At 42.3% G+C, this 19,515-nt stretch overlaps 1 protein-coding gene and 1 non-coding gene across 2 annotated transcripts in view; both read right to left on the reverse strand.

The window, feature by feature from the left end:
• Positions 1-9,349, reverse strand: part of PSMC6 (proteasome 26S subunit, ATPase 6) — a 23,189-nt gene extending 13,840 nt beyond the window's left edge. Inside the window, exons 1-6 of the mRNA XM_004698589.3 lie at positions 9,230-9,349; positions 8,221-8,300; positions 8,082-8,121; positions 7,780-7,832; positions 3,112-3,179; positions 2,747-2,861 (exon numbers count right to left, since the gene is read on the reverse strand). Of these exons, the coding sequence (XP_004698646.2) occupies positions 2,747-2,861; positions 3,112-3,179; positions 7,780-7,832; positions 8,082-8,121; positions 8,221-8,300; positions 9,230-9,314 (441 nt within the window). The 5' untranslated portion in view covers positions 9,315-9,349. The remainder of the gene's footprint in view (positions 1-2,746; positions 2,862-3,111; positions 3,180-7,779; positions 7,833-8,081; positions 8,122-8,220; positions 8,301-9,229) is intronic.
• Positions 9,350-14,034: 4,685 nt separating this feature from the next.
• On the reverse strand, positions 14,035-14,197 carry LOC115868922. The gene has a single exon (XR_004045880.1). It is a non-coding gene; the product is annotated as a U1 spliceosomal RNA (small nuclear RNA).
• Positions 14,198-19,515: the final 5,318 nt, after the last annotated feature.

Consider the following 19,515-nt stretch of genomic DNA (forward strand, 5'->3'; position numbering starts at 1 on the left):
TCTGTGGACAATGGAACATCTCTCAGGAAGGGGATGAGTCAATCCGGGTGCAGTAGAGCACTAATGGGTCATGCAATATACTTCTGATCCCTGGAGGCCTCCTCAACCGCCCCGCCTCACCCCCCATATCATGACCTCAGTGCCGCCTCCCAATCTAGACTAGACGGGAGCATGTACATAGGTATAGGCAAGAGATAAAACTCACAACACATGGAACCCAGGAACAAGAATGGGTATAGAGATACCAAAAGTGTAGGGGTTGGGGGGAAGGGGAGGAGAAGTGAGGAGGGAGGGGGGCACCGATCGCAATGAATGGCACATAACCACACACCCCCAGCCAGGGGGAAGAACAACAGAAACCAGAGGGGGCGGGAGACAGCAGTTGGAGTGAGATTTGAAAATAATTAACAATCTACATCAGAGGGCCATGAGGGTTGGGGGCGGGGGGCCGGCGCGGAGTAGGGAAAAAAAGAGGAAGAAGCTGATCCCAAGGGCTCCATGGAAAGTAAATGCCTAGAAAAGAACAATGGAATATATGTACGGATATGTCAGAAACAATTGATGTATGGTTTGTAATAAGAGTTGTGGGAGTTACCAATAAAATGATTAAAAAATAATAATAAAATGTTTTTAAGTTATATAAAATTTTGATATGTTGCCACTCTACCATGGCTTTGAAAAAATATGTCCTGCTTTCAACATCCTACCAAAATTAGCTTGAGGTAACAAAATGGAAAAACAGAAAAATTGAAGGCCTGACCAACTTTTGAAATGATTTACCATCACAGTAACTTGAACTGCAACCAATTAAGCCTACCATCCTCCTTCCCTGTGGGGTCATTATATAATCGCTGAGATGCACCTCATGCCAGATGGCTGTAGAGTCAAAATATATTCCCAATCACAGGCCCTTGGACAGTATTCTAAAGTATTGCACACAGAAGAGAGAACTGGGGGGAGAGAGCAGTCATATTCTTTCTTTCTTTATAGGCTAATAAAGCACGTCACTACTTTTCAAAGTTCCAGGGAGCACTTGATCTTCGTCATTTATTAAATACACAGCAAGAAAAAGATATTTTTTGAAACGTAAATCAATGCTCCATTCACTTCCTCATGTATGAACAAGAACTTGGCTTCATAATCACCTGGACTGCTTGTTTAAATGTCAATTCCCTTGCTCCATTTTGTCAACTGACTTTGTCAAAGGCACTGGATTAAATCAATAACTCTTAGCTTTCTCTTTTCTTCAAAGAGTATAAACTTTTCTAACAACAGATTTTTCCAAATTACTAAGCACAAATAACCATCAGAGCTAACAATTCAGTGCAATTCTTTTTCCTACAAGAACATTAAATGCAAAAGATTCCGTAAGTGCTATTTGAACACAGGGGAATTTTCAATTTCCCTCTTTCAGTACTCTAATCCCAGTACTATATTAATTAGTAGGATCCAAGAAATTGGAGTATATGAAGGACTTGACACCAGGACTGAAGGAAGACTCATGTTTAACAACCTGCAAGGCACAGGTGACATAATCTTGCCTGCTGCAAGGAAGAAGATGCGAAGTACTTGCTGGTGAAAAGTATGCACTACAGCCTACAATATGAATTAAAGGGATAACAGAAATCGCCATCCCTGGACCAAAAACGCTATTATAAAGTGGGGAAGAGACTGAAGTTATCAAGGATTTCATTTTGCTTGGATCCACAATCAACACTGATGGAAACAGCCGTCAAAAAAATCAAGCAATATATGTTGTCGTTATGTGTCCGGAAGACAGTTCCCACTGATAGTGACCCTATGTGTACAACAGAATGAAACATTGCCCGGTCCTTGCCACCCTCACAACCACCTTGCCAACCAATCTTGCTAAGGGCCTTACTCTTTGTCACTGACCCCTACTTTACCAAGCAGGATGTCCTGCTCCAAGGACTAGTCTCTCCTGACACCACGTCCCAAGCACGTGAAAGAAAAAGGCGCATTCTGGCTGCACTTCCTTCAGGACAATTCTGTTTGTTCTTTTGGCAGTCTAGGGCGCTGTCAATATTCTTCACTAACTAACATCCTATTTCAAATGCATTGAATTTTCCCGTATTCCTTATACAATGTCCAACTTTCACATGCCTATGAGGCAATTGAAAATACCATGGCTTGGGTCAGGCATACCTTCGTCTTCAAAGTAACATTTTTGGTTTTCAAAACTATAAAGAGGTCTTATGTAGCACATTTACCTAATGCACTGCAAACAACATACAGTGCTGGGCAAATGTGCTGCAAAAGGCCTTTTTAAAGTGTCATTTAAGTGACCGAAGAGTGCCTGACTTGAGCCATGGTATTTTCAATTACCTCGTGAGCAGGTGAAAAATGAACAATGAAGTAAGTCCCCCCCCCCCACCTCCAAATTGTTGCCTCTTTCATAGTACTAGCAAATATACCACAGCCAGCCAAAAGAACAAACAATTCTGCTTTGGCAGATGTACAGCCAGGATGCTTCTTCAAAGTGAGGATGGCAAGACTTCGTCTAATGCACTCCGGACATGCTATGAGGAGGAGCCGGCTCCTGGAGAAGGACATCGTGCCTAGTAAAGCAGGAAGTTGGCAAAACAGAGGACCACTCCATGAGACGACTGACCAGTGGCTCCCACGATGGGCTCAAACATAACGATGACTGAGGATGAGCAGTGTTTTGTTCTCTTGTACACAGGGTTGCTCTGAGCTGGAACCCTAGCCAGAATACAGTACCAACCTCTCTTAATTCCCGGATCTGTTCTGATAGCCCTCCAATCTCTGAGTAAGAAACATTCCCAGGGTCCTCATGAGACATGTTGTAAACCAGTGGATCCACTTCTCTTGGCAAGTATCTGGAATGATAAGGTATATAATTTTCTTTTAGAAGATTTACGTACTCTCTGATCTTACTAATATATTATACATGACTCAAGTATACACCTATAGGAGATCTTGAAGACATGGTTAAATCAACTAGAAATTAGTAAAAAAAGGACAATATCCCCAATATATTCAGTGATCTAAAGAATACCCATATTGAGTAACACCTTCCTTTTGTGGAAATAACAGGTACACTAAAACTAAATAGAATAAAAAATGTACCTCATGATAGTTAATGTAGTCATATCCAAAGCAACTCTTGTTCCTGGCTTCAGCTTACTTTTGTCAAGCTAATTTTATAAAACAAAAGATGTTACACTTAACAAGAACACAATATTTCAAAGCCAAATAATCACTTATCTTTCAGAGAGAATACTCCATGCTAATACAAGGGATTATAAAAGCAATCATTAAAAAAAAGCAACCATTTAAAATCATTTTCATCTGTCCTTTAAGATTAACTTTAAAAAAAAAGATTACCTTTTAGTGGCGGGAAGGGGGTGGAGAGAGAGAGAGAGAGACAGAATGAACCTCATCATGACCCACCAAGCCCCGGGATGACACCCCTGCTTGGAGCAGCCAATGCACAGAGGACTGTAGGGCTGGCCCTAGCACGAGACACTTACTGACCAATAGCGCTATGGGGGACAGCACTGGAGACACTGCAGAATGGGAGCCTGGTCTACCCCATGCACAGTGGGGTGAAGCGCAAAGGAGTGCAACAGGGCAGCAGGGGGAGCAACGTACAAATCCCTGAGGAATCCTGAAAATAGTCTTTTGACTCAGGGGACAGGGCTTGGCACCTCATCAGACCTGATTAGAAACACTTAAAAGGGTCAGCGGACAGAACTGGAACAATCTACTCTATCTTTTTGTTGGTTGTTGGTTTTTTTCTTTTTGCCCTATGTCTAGCTATATAAAATAGGCAGCAAACAATCCTGAGGAGAAAACAATGGGACTGCTGGTCCCAGGTGGGGACATGGGAGAAGAGGGGTCAGGGGAGGGGAGCCAACAAACTCAGGGATGAGTGAACAAGAGATCTAAAACTGATGGCAAGAGGCCTGGTAGGGTTTAATCAAGTGTAATGAGTCCAAGATGAATTACTGAGAGCTGAGTGGATGGTGAGCATGATAGTGGGACAGAAGGAAGGTGTGAAGGAAATGGAGGAAAGAAGTAGGAAGCAAAAGCTATTTATAGAGATATAGTTATAGGCATGTATATATGTAAATATATTAATTTACAATGAAAGAAATAGAGGCCACTGTACATATTTATATGTTAAGTATGAAGGTAGTAGACATACTTTGGGCCTCTACTCAAGGTCTCCGTAAACACGAAAACACTTTGTTCTAATAACCTAGCACTCTTTGATACTCCCCTTCCCGACATGATCACACTGAAGACAAAATGGGTGCATAAGCAAATGTGGTGAAGAAAGCAGATGGTGCTTGACTATCAAAGCATATGGGGTCTTAAAGGCTTGAGGTTAGACAAGCAGTCTTCAAGCAAGGAAGGAAATAAGCCCACAGCAAAGAAGCACACCAGCTGGTGTGATCATGAGGGGTTGACGGGATCAGGTATCAGGTATGAAAAAAATCCAAAACAAATAATTTTATTAATGTGAAAAAGGAGGCTTGGAGTAGAGACCCAAAGCCCATCTGTAGACAATTGGATATCCCCCCACAGAAGGGTTACAAGGAAGGGACAATTCAACCAGGGTGCAGTATAGCACCAATGAAACACACATCATTCCTCTAGTTCCTGAATGCTTCCTCTCCCCCACTACCCTGACTCAGTTCTACCTTACAAATCCAGCTAGACCTGCGTACACACACTGGTACAGATAAAAGCTCTGGACACATAGAATTCAGGACAGATAAAACCCTCAGGTGCAGTAGTGGGAGCAGCGATATCATGAGGGTGGGATAGTAGGAGAAAAGGGAAACCCATTACAAGGTTGGATATATAGCCCACCCCTCAGGGGGATGAATAACAGCAATGTGGATGAAGGGAGACAAGAAACAGTATAAGACATGAAATAACAACAATAATACATAATTGATCAAGGGTTCAAAAGGGTGGGAGGGTGGAAGGAAGGGAAAAAAGAGGAGCTGATACCAAGGGCTCAAGTAGAAAATGTTTTGGAAATGTTGATGGCAATATATGTACAAGTGTGCTTAATACAACTGAGTGATGGACTGTCATAAGATTTGTAAGACCCCCAATAAAATGGGGGTGAGGGAGTGGGGAAGATTACCCTTTATGCAATCTTAGTGTAAAATTCTTGACACAAAATATTAGAGGTGGCAATGGCCTTGTTTCCAAAAAAATGTATTCTTCAGAGGTTCACTGTTTAATATAATTTTGCTCACTATTTTGATCCAAGGACTGTAAAAGATTGACTTGGAATTGATAAAGAAATCACTTAGTGCATATTTTGCAGGGAGGAAGGCGAGGAGCTTTAAAGATGTGTCCACAATAGATGTATATGATAAGGGTTGTACCAGCCCCCAATAAAATGATTTAAAACAAACAAAAAATGTGTCCATTAGATTTTGAAACTAACTTCTGCAAAGGATGTGGTGCTTGATCACAGGAGAGGAGAGGACAATGTACTGTTTCTCCTTAGATATCTTGATTGATAAGCTAAAGAAAGTAAAACCCAGCAACCACCACGCATGTCTTTGTTATATGCTCTACTAAGCACCTTATGCATTACAGGGGATCACACTAGTAAACTTATCTAAGCAGGCACGTTGTTTAGCTCTGGAACTGGATAGACTATCTGGATTCACTTGGCACTTAGGATGTTATGTTTCAAAAATAGTTATTTTTTTAACCACTAAAAACTATTAAATGTAACCCTCTTGGCAATAGTTTTAGAATTGTATAAATTACTGACCAATTTCACAGGATTTTTCCCCAAGAAGTCAAATTTTAGATTTAATGACATTTAAAACAATAGGTTAAACAAAATACAGGTTAAAAAAATCCCCCCAAATAAACATTGTTATACGAACTCCTTGAAAGATCTAAGTAAAAATCAATATGAAGCTATTTCAACATTAACATTTTTAGGGAATGTATGTTGCCTCTTCTAATAATTTTCAGTATTTTTTTTATCAATTTATTGGGGCTCATACAATTCATCACAATACATTGATCAATTGTGTAAAGCACATTTATACATTTGTTGCCCTCATTATTCCCAAAATTCGCTTTCCTCTTGGGTTCCCGGAATCAGCTCATTTTCCTTTTTTCCCCTCCCCCTAATTTTCAGTATTTAAATATTCTGTTATTACAACCAGGATATGTCTTAGAAATGCCAACTGTGGCAATCAAAGTATTCTACCAAAAGCCAAACTCACTGTTTATGGGAGTAGAAAGCCCAGTCTTTTTCCCATGGAGCTGCTGGTGGTTTTGAACTGCCGATCACATGACTCACAGACCAATTCATAACCACTACACCACCAGTGCTCTCTGAACTAAGTGGGGCAGATAAATCATTTGCCAGACTAAGCATCTAATATTTTGATTTATAAAATGTCACTCCCTTTATATGCTGGGCAAAATTCTAAGATTAGATTTACTCTCTGAGTTAAATTCCATTCTACAGTCATGTCCATGTTTAAAAGCTGAGCCTGATACAAATACTCAGGGGGAAAATGCTCTGGTAAATTTCTAAGAACGCTCTGCTTAAACATTTCCTCAAGAACATGGTACATTTAACAAGGCAGTACACGTTGAATGAGTCAACTAGTTTGTTAGTTTTTGATAACTGCAAAAGAAAATAATTATTTCAATTATTCCACTCTGAATAAAATGATACACAATCCATTTAGGCTTATGATACAGATTAAAGTGAAATTTCTGAATGTTTAAATATAAAAGATAGATGACTGACAAATTATAAACTTTTAAGTCCTTTTAAAAAGATTTTAAGATGGGGTGGAGAGCTCACGCTAAGGTCTGGTTGGACCAGAGGATGTACATTGGTGCAGGTGGCGGCTGGAAACACAGGGAAACCAGGACAGGTGACTCCTTCAGGACCAGTGGTGAAAGGGGCGAGGCCTGGAGGGTGAAGAGAGTGTGGGGTGGAGGGGGGTAGCTGATTATAAGTATCTAGGTATTCCCTCCTCCCTAGGGGAGGGACAGCAGAGAGGAGGGCTGGGGGAGACGTCGGACAGTATAACTTAAGACAAAACTATAATAAGTTGTGAATTGTGGAGGGTTAATGGGGGAGGGAGGGTGGAAATGAGTAACTGATATTAAGGGCTGAGGTGGAAGGTAAATGTTTTGAGAATGATGAGGGCAGCAAATGTACATATGGATGTATGTACAATGGATGTATGTATGTATGGATTGTGATGAGAATTGTACAAGCCCCCAATAAAATAATTTTTTTAAAAAGACTTTAAGATGAACTGATAAGTTGTTGAGCTCTAAGTTTCCAAGTGTGTAGAGCTGACTAATGGAGGCGTAGTGGTGCTATGGTTAAGTGCTCAGTTGCTAACTACAAGATCAATGGTCAAACCCACCAGCTGTACTGCAGGAGGAAGATGTGGCAGGCTGTTTCTGGGAAGATTCAATTGCCTTAGAAATCAAATGTGGCAGTTCTCCTCTGTCCCATAGGATCACTATGAGTCGCAATCAATTTGACAGCAACAGGTTTTCGAGCTGACTGAGGTAGTGATCGACTGGGCAGGAAGAATACTGAAGTCAAAGGCCATGGCTTGAATTTAGACTTTGCTAATCATTAGTTAGATCTGGACAGATCACTCTGGGGGTTGAGGGCTTGATGCCTGACCTGCTTACTTCAAAGATTAAGTGTAATAACTTACGTGAAAGGTGTTCTGTTGATTACAAAGCACTATACTAACAAAGTATTACCTGTCGACGACAACCCACAACATATCTTGGTCCATTTGTAGCTTTAACAATGACTAGAGGAAGAAAATGAGAGAACAAATGGAAAACTATGAAGTATAATTTAAATACACCCACATCAGTGGTGGGTTCAACTGTATTTGCCCTCTAAGAAGTCAATGGTTGAAATGAAGCTTAGTCTATACAGCAATACCATTCTCCTGCATTGCTGTCATTAAATGAATAAGCATTTCAAAAATGGGAGGGGGGGGAGAGAATTTGTTCAACTTTTCCCCCCTTACTAATTAACAATCTAATCAACTTACATTTTTCTTCAGTTAATTGCTTAAGCACTTCACCCACAATCTAAGAAAGACAGACAGGTAAAAAGGCATTACTTCTTGCCACATTAAAAAACCAAAAACAAATTACCATTATCTCCTATCCCCCAACTCCATTACCTACCTGCCCCACACTCTGTAAGGCCTTCAGATCATTTTCAGATTTTTCATACTGCTTGGTAAGTTCTTTCAATTGTTCCCTTACTGAAATAATAAAATTTGAACATTTTAAAGAGTCCTCTTAGTAACTCTATCACACTTCATGCCACCTAAATGTTTTTCACTTTTTTAGTATCGATGCTATCAAACCACGAAAGAAATAAGGCTGTAGGTAGTGAGCATGTAACATGTTTAAAACAAAATGTTACAGAGAAAGCAATGCATTTTCATTGCCTTGGTCAAGGACATCTATTTGGTTAAGCCCATTTTAAATTCTTCTTAGCTGATGTGGACTAGAGATTCGAATGAGTACTTGCTGGTCTTCTACCCTACACAGGCTTCAAGGTGTCGTTCTCCACAGAATTACGTGGTCCCTGTCATCCTTAATTTCATGAAGCCATTCCAGCTTTTCAATGAAGGTGTGCTACGAAAAATCTTAAGAGCCCTTTTAGCTCAGGCGGTAAGAGAAACAAACTTGCGTGCCGGATCCAGCACAACACGAAACGCCAGGGAAGAACGAGGTGGGTTATTATGACCAAAGGGCTTTTCTCTTAAACGACACGTCCCGTTTTCAAATCCACCAACAAGCCAACCCTCCAGGTTTCATCTCCTGCTTGGGCTTCATTCACTCAAGCCTTTTTCCTTCTCCGAGTGCGGGACCTTATCACTTCAGCCTTCTTGCACCCCAACCTTGGAGCTAGCCCTGGCCCACTCTTCCCCACTCCTCCTTTAGTGCTCTTCCACTGCCACCTCGGAGCCGAGGAAGTTCCCCTGTTGGCTGGCCCAGACCCAGCCATTTCCACGCCCGAACACAAAGCTCACGGCCAGGCTCAGGCCGATGACAAAGCGCCTTGTCCCGAGACCGAGGCCTTCCCATCCTCTGGGCTAGGTTCCCGGGCCCGCCAAAGACCGCCTTTTGTCAGAGCAGAAGCGGGCCCAAGCACGAGATTATCTGCAAAGAAAGGTGCACTCACACTCCTTAAGACGGCCATCGATCTCCTTGTGCTCCAGGAGCTTCTTGCGGTAGTCCTGAAGCGCCTTATCTCTAGGGTCCGCCATGATGAGAAGCCGTCGCTCATAGGGGATGCCGGGAATGGCCATGGCCGCCCGGGCGGGGGAAGGGGCGGGGCGAGGGTGGAGCGCCCCATGGAGGGGCGGGGCGGCATGTGGCCCCGCCCTTAGCGGCTGGCCCCGCCTCTCCCCTCCACTTCGGCTGCGTCTTAGTTCACCTAGGGCGCCGATATACACCGAAGGAGCCCTCCAACCACACTTCCCCCTGCAGGTCATACTGGGTAAAGCAAGTAGCTGTTATCTGGCGTTTCCCCGGAGAAGCATAGGGATTCTGTCGCTGAAGTCAACCTTCAAATATACAGTATTAGGGAAAAAATTGGAAGTATTGTATGAATACTCCATTTTTCTAACTACAGCTAGTTTGTGCAATAGACAAGACACAAAGAAGATGGTTTAGTCAGGGATGATCTCTCTGCCAAGTCTGTAGCAACTACTCCGGGTAAGCCAGTTCATCCACACTGAAATATATCCCCTCTGTCATCAAGACATAAGGAGTATGGCAAAGAAGAAAAAACAGTTTGATGCAATTCAGTACACATATGTGTACTGAATTTTTTTTTAGGTTTTTCTCTCTATGCAATCCAGGATAGGTAAATCTAAAGAGACAATAACCAGACTAATAGTTTCTTGGGGTCATGGCAGAGAAGCTGGGGGTGGGGAAATGAGGAGTGAGTAATAAGGAGGACAAGGAAGAAGAAAATGTTCTAAAATCGATTGTGGTCCTTGGGCCTCTGGCTCTGCGGGCCCGGACACCTGCCTGTCACGCTGCCTGTCTGCTGCTTCTCCTCCGCCTCAGGGTCCTGGCTGCTGTGGCCTCTCTTGCCTCTGCTGAGGCATACGTACACACACATATGTGTACATATACATATATACCCTCTATTTCAGGGGTGTCAAACTGGCGGCCTGTGGGCCACATGCGGCTCCCAAAGTAATTTTTTGTGACCCGCGATGCTCTGAAAATAAAGTGAAAGTAGAAAAAATTGTTATGAAGAAAATCGCGCTGAGGGGAGATTGAGGCAACACCGTACACACAATCCCCTCGTTATCCGTTGAGCCGCTGAAGATTAGAGTAGACACGCGGCCCCGTGCCTTTCCCGGGGGCCTGTGGACGTATAATGCGCTGACTCAGTTCTGGCGACGTTGGGAAGCGATGTGTCTGCCACTCTCAGTGTCACGTCATGTAAACAGATCCCAATAGCGGAAAGGTTAAAAAGAGCACTCTGGGTTGTGCTGTTATGAATCATACCTAGCGGCAGCGCTAGTCAATATTTTAGAGGGAAGCCATTACTATTGTGCATCATGTTTGCCAGTTGTGGTTAGTTAACATTTTGTGGTTAGTTACTTTGTTATATTTTCCGGTCACAACCTAAGAGGTAAGTGAAAACTAATAGGAGGAAAGCGCTGGCAAGAATAATTTTAGTTTTAAAAATACATTATATAAAATAAATGTTTAAATAAAGGCAATTATATAGTGTTATCATTATCCTATCCATATTCCTGAATCCTCACTTCAAAATATAAATTTAACAAAATTTGTCAATGTGATGTGGCCCGCGGGAATCTTGCCTGTTGCACCAAATGGCCCATGTTTAAATTGAGTTTGACACCCCTGCTCTATATACATGTATATGCATATACACATTAGGGTAAATATAAATTTATGCATACTATATTTATATATAAATATCAATATACTTAATTATATATGGAGAAAGACAGACAGACAGACAACAACAATGGTTTGTCTATCTGTAAGTCTTTGTAATTCTCAACAAATGACTAAGTGTTCCGACCCATAGCGACCCTACACACAACAGAGCAAAGCGCTACGAGGACATTCGTCGGCCTCACCGAGTCACGTGACTAGATGGGACCATGCAAATAAGGTGTAGAGGACTCCAACTTGAGTATTGGTCAGTTTTCCCTTCCTGGGTGTGAGAGGAACAACTCAGAAGCAGGAACAGAGAATTCCAGGACCATCAAGAAAGAAAAGCAGCCAGTGGAGGCAGCAGAGGCAAGAGAGGCCACAGCAGCCAGGACCCCGAGGCAGCGGAGAAGCAGCAGACAGGCAGCGTGGCAGGCAGGCTTCCGGGCCCGCAGAGCCAAAGGCCCAAGGACCACAATCGATTTTAGAACATTTTCTTCTTCCTTGTCCTCCTTATTACTCACTCCTCATTTCCCCACCCCCAGCTTCTCTGCCATGACCCCAAGAAACTATTAGTCTGGTTATTGTCTCTTTAGATTTACCTATCCTGGATTGCATAGAGAGAAAAGCCTAAAAAAAAAAAAAAAAAAAAAGCAAAAACAACACAATAACAATAAAACAAAAATCTCCATTGAAAAGACAACAAAAACTAATAAAAATGCAAATTTTAAACGTGTCAAAGGGGACAACATGACAAGGTGTTAAAACAGCCTCACTACATGCCTCACTACATGCCTCACTACATGCCTCGCTGCATCTGCTTAGTCCACTTGCCAATGCACTCTGCTTGACAACGAGGCTATTCATATCCTGGGCCAATGACTGGAGGCCATTCACCTCGGTGTAACCCAAGTGGGGACCCTGCAAATGGATTTTGCGCTTTCATGGTCAGACATCGCCTTCTGCAAACTGAGTGCTCAAAATTTAAGCTCTAGCACCAGTCCATCCTACTGTCTTGGCTTTTGCTATGTAGAACCCTTGGATCACACAGGCTGGTGTCCTTCTTCCATATAGATTTAGCATTGCCTCACTTAGAAGACTGCTTGCTTTAAGACAAGCCTTTAAATACAGGTCTTTTCTTGATCCTATTAATATTCCTAAGAAATTCTCTAATTCCACCTTAGAATAACAGAAGCAAGGGCAGGGCAGGGCGGGTCGGGTGTGACTATGTTGTAAGTAAGTCCCTAAGTGGTTTGTAGTTTGGGAGCTGGATGAGAGGTGGTCTGTTGAAGGAGGCAAGGAGTCTTAATATTCAATGTGGGGGAAGTAGGCTTAGTCTACTTTTTTTTTTAATTGTTAATTCAGAACTTCCTTCTTTGCATGAAAATGTATTGAGTCTAGAATTCTTGGGTTTGCAGCCACTCTTGTTTCTTGACAGAATAATCCTGATCTTGAAATGTTTTCTAAATGGATTTTAGATAACTTTCTTTAATTCTCACCCCTTGCCCCCAGTGACCCACCTAGTATAGTTGAACCTCTATCTTATTGGCACTTTTCCTACATCCATACCTTTTGTGGAGTTTTCTCTTGTCAGTTCCATCACTTTCTAATACGTCCTCTCATCCAAAATCACTTCAGATGGAAGGGATCACTTTGCATCTAAGCTTATAGCATTTGTTTGAATTTCAGTCACGCATTTCCTGGTGACATCTCATGGTGTGATCATCTTTTCAGGCTTGTTAATTAGTTAATTTGTTTGTACACTCATTATTTCATTCAGAAGTTATTTTGTGAAACACTTATACCATGCTAACTGCTGAGGATGCTGAGAAGCCAAAAACAAGTTCCCTACCTACTGAATGAGGAAAACCTATGTATAAACAGATACATACAATTCAATATGGTAAGTACAATTATATGACGTCATAGACCCAAAGAAGAGGAAGCTGATCTAACCATAGACTAACCACAGGGACTTAGCAAGACTTCTAAGGCCTGAGCAGAATCTTAAAAGAGTAATCAGGGGAGGAAACATTTCAGAAGCAGAAACAAAGTCAGCCACCATGTAAAGTCTGGAAGCGCCCTGGCTTACATTGGAAGCTACTAGCAGTTCACTTACCACAAAGCAGAGACCTACTGGACAGGAAGCTACAGAAGTAAGGCGGGGCTAGGTTACAAAGGCTCTTGAATGTCATGCTGAGAAACTTAGACTTGATTTTTCAGGCAATGGGGAACCCTGAAGATTTTAAACCAAAATGTCACAAGGTCAGATTTACAGTTTTGAAAGCCCATGCTAGTGTAAAGGTTGCCTTTGGAGGACAAACAAGTCTAGAGACTGGATGGGCAGTTCAGGGGCTGTGGCAAGAAGTCAGGCGAGGGGCAGTATGGGCTGGTAGGAAAGGCAGAGAGGAGGGTTTAAGTTGGAGATATTTGTAGATGACTTAACTGGCAAGACTTGCTGTGTCAGTTGATCATAGGAAGTTAAAACGGGTGGAACTGAGGATGATGCCCTGCTTTTTAGCTGCCTAGACAAAAATATGTTTTTTGAGAAAATTAGATGAATATATGCAATAGGAAATTGGATTTTAGAACGAAAGGGAAAGAGAAGCTTAAAGCCATGATATTGAATGATCTTATAGAGGGATAGAGTAGGCACAGAAGAGCACTGAACAAAGGGTGGGACCGTAGACACCACCCTCACCCTAGAGGTGGGCCAGGTAAAGCGTGTAACCAGAGAGTTAAACAACACCAGAGAGCTGGGAGGAGAAATGGTTGCATTGGCAACTGTGGTAGATTTCTCACCTTCCCGCTGGGAGACTCAGCTTCAATTCCAGGCCCGTGCCCCTCATGTGCAGCCACCAGCAGCCTGTCAGTGGAGGCTCCTGTGTTGTCATCATGCTGAACAGGTCTCAGTGGAACTTGCCCATGAAGATGGCCGGAAAAGAAAGGTCTGGCAGTTTACTTCTAAGAATCAAAGTGTAAAGCCCTAGGGTCACCACAGTCCAATCTGCAATTTGACCTGGGTATGGGTGCAAGGCGGGCAGTGTTGGGTTTTTTTTCCTACAGGGGAGAGTGCGAACGCAGTCCCCCACTACCACAAATTATGCCGTCGAGTTTCCCACATTTGGGGAAATTGCAGGGGTCAGCACATCGGAGTGCAATGGATCAGCCTCGCCCTGGGAAAACCACCTCCGTGATCATGGTATCTCCCCTGCCAGGTAAGTATGGCGGGCAGTGTTTTGATTCATGGGGCTGCCCCCCTGGGGCTCCTCAATCGCAGCAATCAATATAAGGAGATACTGAGGTCTTTGATGCATCGGAATTTTGAGTTGGACAAGAGAGAAATTGTGGGAAACAGGAAAGTTATTCCCAGGATGTCCCCCCATAATATATGCCAAACCTAAGCTTCTGTTTGCAAACACATGGTTACTGGCTATATACTTGAAGGTCAACTGCTTAAAGATTATCTGCTTGAAGGTTGTCAGCCATCTAGAGCAATCAGTCCCTATAGTCTGTCCCATCCTCAGTAGAGCTCATTCCCTTCTGATAAAGATAATGGATTGTTCCCCCAAAGGAGAGCCCAAGGACATGTAAGGTCAAGCCAACTCATGGACGACCAAAGTTAGGCTGCCATCTTGACCCTAGAATCCACCTATCTTGTTACAGCTATGTCTTCCTGTTACACATATGCCATTGTACAACCCCTTCCTGTTAGGCATGTGGTTACCTGTGATTGGGGGGATCGGCACGCCTTGGTTGGAAATATATTTTCTCTCTTTCTGCACAGACCGGGCTCCTGAAGTCATGATGCTCCCAGAGATGAGCCTTTGCATGCTTTATCTTGTCTGATATCTCTCTAATTTTACCCCTCAATTACACAACCGCCCCTTGGCACCCTATGAGAAACCAGCATGATCACAACAAAGCAGAGAGGTTTAATGGGTTTGGCAATAAGGTCATCTAAAGAGGAGCTTCAGGGGGTGGAGTCGGAAGCCTGCACAGTGAGATACAGCATGAATGGGAAGGTGAGGCGTGAATGAGACCTTAAGAGGTAAGGGCAGCAGCAATAAGCATATTGATGGCTCTTTCAGGAACTTGGGATAAAGAAGGTAAAGTTTGAATTTAGGGGGCTTATCTCTCAAACTCAGGTGTTTTAGAGCACCTTGAGAGAGAAGTCCAGCAATATTCCATGTACACATTTATATACTATAAATATTAGATTGTGGGTCAAATCAAACATCAGCTCTATATCTCAGGGTTTTTTTAATTTAAGCATCCCTCCTTTTATATCATAAGATTCATCTGCCAATATTTTTTTCCTTTAAATGATTTCCTTCCAGTCTGTTCAATGCCAGAAAATATTGAAGTCTTAAAAAATTTCTCACAGAAATCTCCTTGAGAAATTGGGCGCAAGCCATTTCCTACTTCGGTCATTAAATAAAAAGTAATAGCTGTTCATTGCACAGAAATGGGAACGCCACAAAAACTACGTAATGTTACTGTTATAATCACTAATGTTAAGATAACCAGCTTGTCCTTGGTCATCTCTAAAAAATTTAATGCTGCTTAGCAAAGTGTAATATATGGGAGGCTGGGCTTTCAAAATTCAACAATTGGACTATGCGGAGGTAACCCCTCGCCCCCTAAACAAAACAGGAAAAGCTGCGCTGGGCAGAGCTTTCAGGCGAAGTACCTATTTTTCCCACTAGATGAGCTTCAAACAACTCAGCCTGAGTTAGTGCACCCAGTGGTGTCACCTGGGTAGGTTCTATCTGGTCACATAGAATTTTTTCATAAAAGCAGTTTCATTCCAATTTTGTTTTTGTCACGGCCAATTTAAGAAAACAGCGTGCGGCTGTGAGATTTTGCTTCCTGCTCCAGAAAAATGCTGCAGAAACTAATGTGATGTTGAACACAGCTTACAAGGATAGAGCTATGGGAAAAACTCAAGTGTATGAGTGATGTTCTTGTTTCAGAAAAGGTGAAATGTCGATTGATGACAAAGCTCATTCTGGATGGTCTGTCAACTTCTCGAACAGACGAAAATATAGACTCAGTGCATTTGGATTTTGTTCCACTAGGTCAGACTGTTATTGAGACAAAAAAGGCCTGATTTGTGGCAGGCGGGGGACTGGTTTTACCACCACGACAATGCACCTGCTCACAGAGCCCTCTCAGTACACCAGTTTTGGGAAAAAATCATCATGCCTCCCTTGCCCCACGCACCTGACCTCCCTCTGTGTGACTTCTTTTTGTTTCCGCAAATGAAGAGGGACATGAAAGGACAGAGATTTGAGGACATAGTAGAGGTGAAGAAAAAAACGAGGGAGGTGCTGTCAGCCATCCAAACAAAGGAGTTTGAAAATTTTCCAAGAACGGAATTGCAGATTTGACAAATGTATTAAGTGTAATGGAGAGTACTTTGAAGGTGATAAGGTTGTTTTGTAGGGGGGAAAAAGTAAATACCTAGCTTTGAAAAAAATTTCCATTTTGGAGGGAGGTACCTCTTCATATGTACTCTGTGGATATCCTTTAAATAGTTATTGGGTGACTAATCGGTTATTTCATGGGACTTAGCACAGGTGTGATGCTTGTCAGAATATGCAAAGTAGCAGAAGTAAATTCAAACAAAGGACCAGCTTGGATCATTTCCAGGGGAAGTTGAGTAATAGTCACATATGTATAAACTATTGTTCATATTCTAAAGTCTAAATGAAAAATTATAATTATTAAGACAATAAAGTTAAAAAAAACCAATGATGTCTTATATGGAGTTTGTTTTCAATGACAAGTTTCTAGAAATATTTTCTGGGCAAGAGTTTTTGTTTGTTTTTTTTAATCATTTTACTGGGGGCTCGTATAACTCTTATCACAATCTATAGATCCATCCACTGTGTCAAACACATTTGTACATTTATTGCCATCATCATTCTCAAAACATTTACTTTCTGCTTGAGTCCTTGGTATCAGCTCATTTTTCCCCCTTCCCTCACCCACCTTCCCTCCCTCCCACACAAATCCTTGATAATTTATACATTTTTTTTCATGTCTTACATGGTCTGATGTCTCCCTTCACCCATTTTTCTGTTGACTGTCTCCCAGGGAGGGGGTTGTATGTAGATCATTGTGATTGGTTCCCCTTCTCTCCCCCCACCTTCCCCTTACCTTCCTGGTTCTGAGGGGATTCCCTGTGTTTCCAGCTCTTATCTGTACCAGTGTGTACCCTCTAGTCTAGCCAGATTTGTAAGGTAGAATTTGGATTGTGATAGTGGGGAGGCAGGGGGAAGCATTTAAGAACTAGAGGAAAGTTGTATGTTTCATCGTTGCTAAACTGCACCCTGACTGGCTCCTTCCCGCGACTCTTCTGCAAGGGGATGTCCAGTTACCTACAGATGGGCTTTGGGTCCCCACTCTGCATTCCCCTTCATTCACAATATGATTTTTTGTTCTTTGATGCCTGTTACCTGATCCTATTGACACCTCATGATCACACAGGCTGGTGTGCTTATTCCATGTGGGCTTTGCTTCTTCTCAGCTAGATGGCCACTTGTTTTTCTTCCAGCCTTTAAGACCCCAGACACTATGTCTTGTGATAGCCGGGCACCATCAGCTTTGTTTGCCACATTTGTTTACGCACCTGCTTTGTCTTCAGTGATCATGTCGGGAAGATGAGCATCATGGAATGTCAGTTTATAGAACAAAGTGTTCTTGCATTGATGGAGTACTTGAGTAGAGGCCCAATAAGAGTTAAGTCTTAAGAACACTAAGCTGCCCAGGCTATAGGCTATTTTGCATCAGGATGAGACAAAACTAATTCATGTTCAGATTGCTGCCTTCTGAAATCTTAGGCTTTATTCGCGTAGTCTCCCCTTCTTCTTCTTATGTCTCTATTTTTGATGGTGTAACCTTCAGGTTAGTATAGTGACCATATGAAGGATATCTATTCTATAAACATATGCAAAGACAGGCTACTTGTTAGGATCCCTGGAAGACATAAGTATGTTTGACACAGAAATCCTGTTTCTACAGAGTTTCAGAAGTAGAGATATGAAGTAGAAAATGCCATATTACATGCTACTTGTCCATGAGGGATCCCTCCTAGAACAAGGACTGTATCGCCAATGTCAAGTTCAGTTGGGCACAGGGTAAGTTCATTGACTTGAACCCTGTTAGAACCTGGGACTGAGTGAAGAGGAAACCAGGAAGACCCCTTGGAGGCAGGGACATGTGGTCTGTATCTGGCATAGTGGCAGCTAGCCGCAAGGTCAGCAGTTTGAAACTATCATCTGATCTGTGGAAGAAAGATGAGGCTTTCTACTTGAGTAAAGTTACAGTCTTGGAAACCCACAGGGGCAGTTCTACCCTGTTTCATAGGGCAAATCAGAGTCGGAATCTACACAGTGGCAGTGAATTTATAATAAAGGGCTGAACAAGTAAAGGAAAATTGTATTAATATGCACATGTAGCACGTTGTTGATATTAGAATTAGAGTTTCTCAGGTCCACCATGACTTATAACTCTTTTTGCATGAGCTTAGGCTATGACCATAAGATAGACACTGTTGAATTTTTATTTCATCTCCATCATGTACCATTTCACATGTGGAATCAGTCCAACTCATAGAGTGTTCCAGGCATAATGGAACCAAATGCTGCCTGGTCCTGTGCCACGCCCACCACCACTTGTGAATACCATTTGGCCTGTTAGAATTCACAGGGCTGTTATAATCTGCATTGGCTGATTTTGCAGAATAGTTTGCTAGAGCTATCTTCCTAGTTTGTCTTATTCTGGAGGCTCCGAGGAGATCTGTTCAGTGTCATGTAGTTTTCAGATGTTGTCCAGTTGGCTGATTCATAGTGTCCCTAGGTGTAAACAGAGCAAAACAGGGTCTGGTCCCATGTCACACTCACACCATAGCAACATCAGAGCAACATGCAAACCTCAACTGAAGGGTGGTGGATGGGCCTGAGGTTCATGGGCTCAAACAGAACCTGGGTCTCCCAGATGGAATTTTTACCACTTCATGGTCAATTCCCTAGCATAGAACCTTGGGATTTTGAATAAAGTATATAAACTTTCCGTGCTGATTTTCTTAGCTAGAAAACAGGAGTTTACCTAGTTGGGGTCTCACATATCTTAAAGTTTTGTCATCACATGATGACTTAGAAAAACGATTACCTTCTTAAAAAATTATATATTTGAATCTTTAATGTGCAAACATTTAGAAAGCTTTTGGGTTTCATTTTGAGAGAGAGAGCGAAAGAAAGAAAAGAATGCCAATAAGCTCATGGCCAAGCTAAAGACCAAGAAGGGGAATTAGAGAACAGAACTCTTCCACCAAGCTGCTCGACGCCCTTGCTCACATCACCACACCAGAGCCTGTTTCCTCCTTCAAAGTGAGAGGTGGTCTCTCTCTTTCTGCTGTCCAACACAGGTAACCACAAACCTCCGATGGCTATGAAGTGTGCCTATCAGAATGCGCTGCTTGGATTTCAAAGACAAGAAATGAAAGTCAATATTTTATGAATCATTTAAATATGGAGT

This window comes from Echinops telfairi, unplaced genomic scaffold, assembly GCF_000313985.2.
Source record: "Echinops telfairi isolate 266 unplaced genomic scaffold, ASM31398v2 ScPeMD7_18;HRSCAF=68, whole genome shotgun sequence".
In the NCBI taxonomy this organism is placed as follows: domain Eukaryota; kingdom Metazoa; phylum Chordata; class Mammalia; order Afrosoricida; family Tenrecidae; genus Echinops; species Echinops telfairi.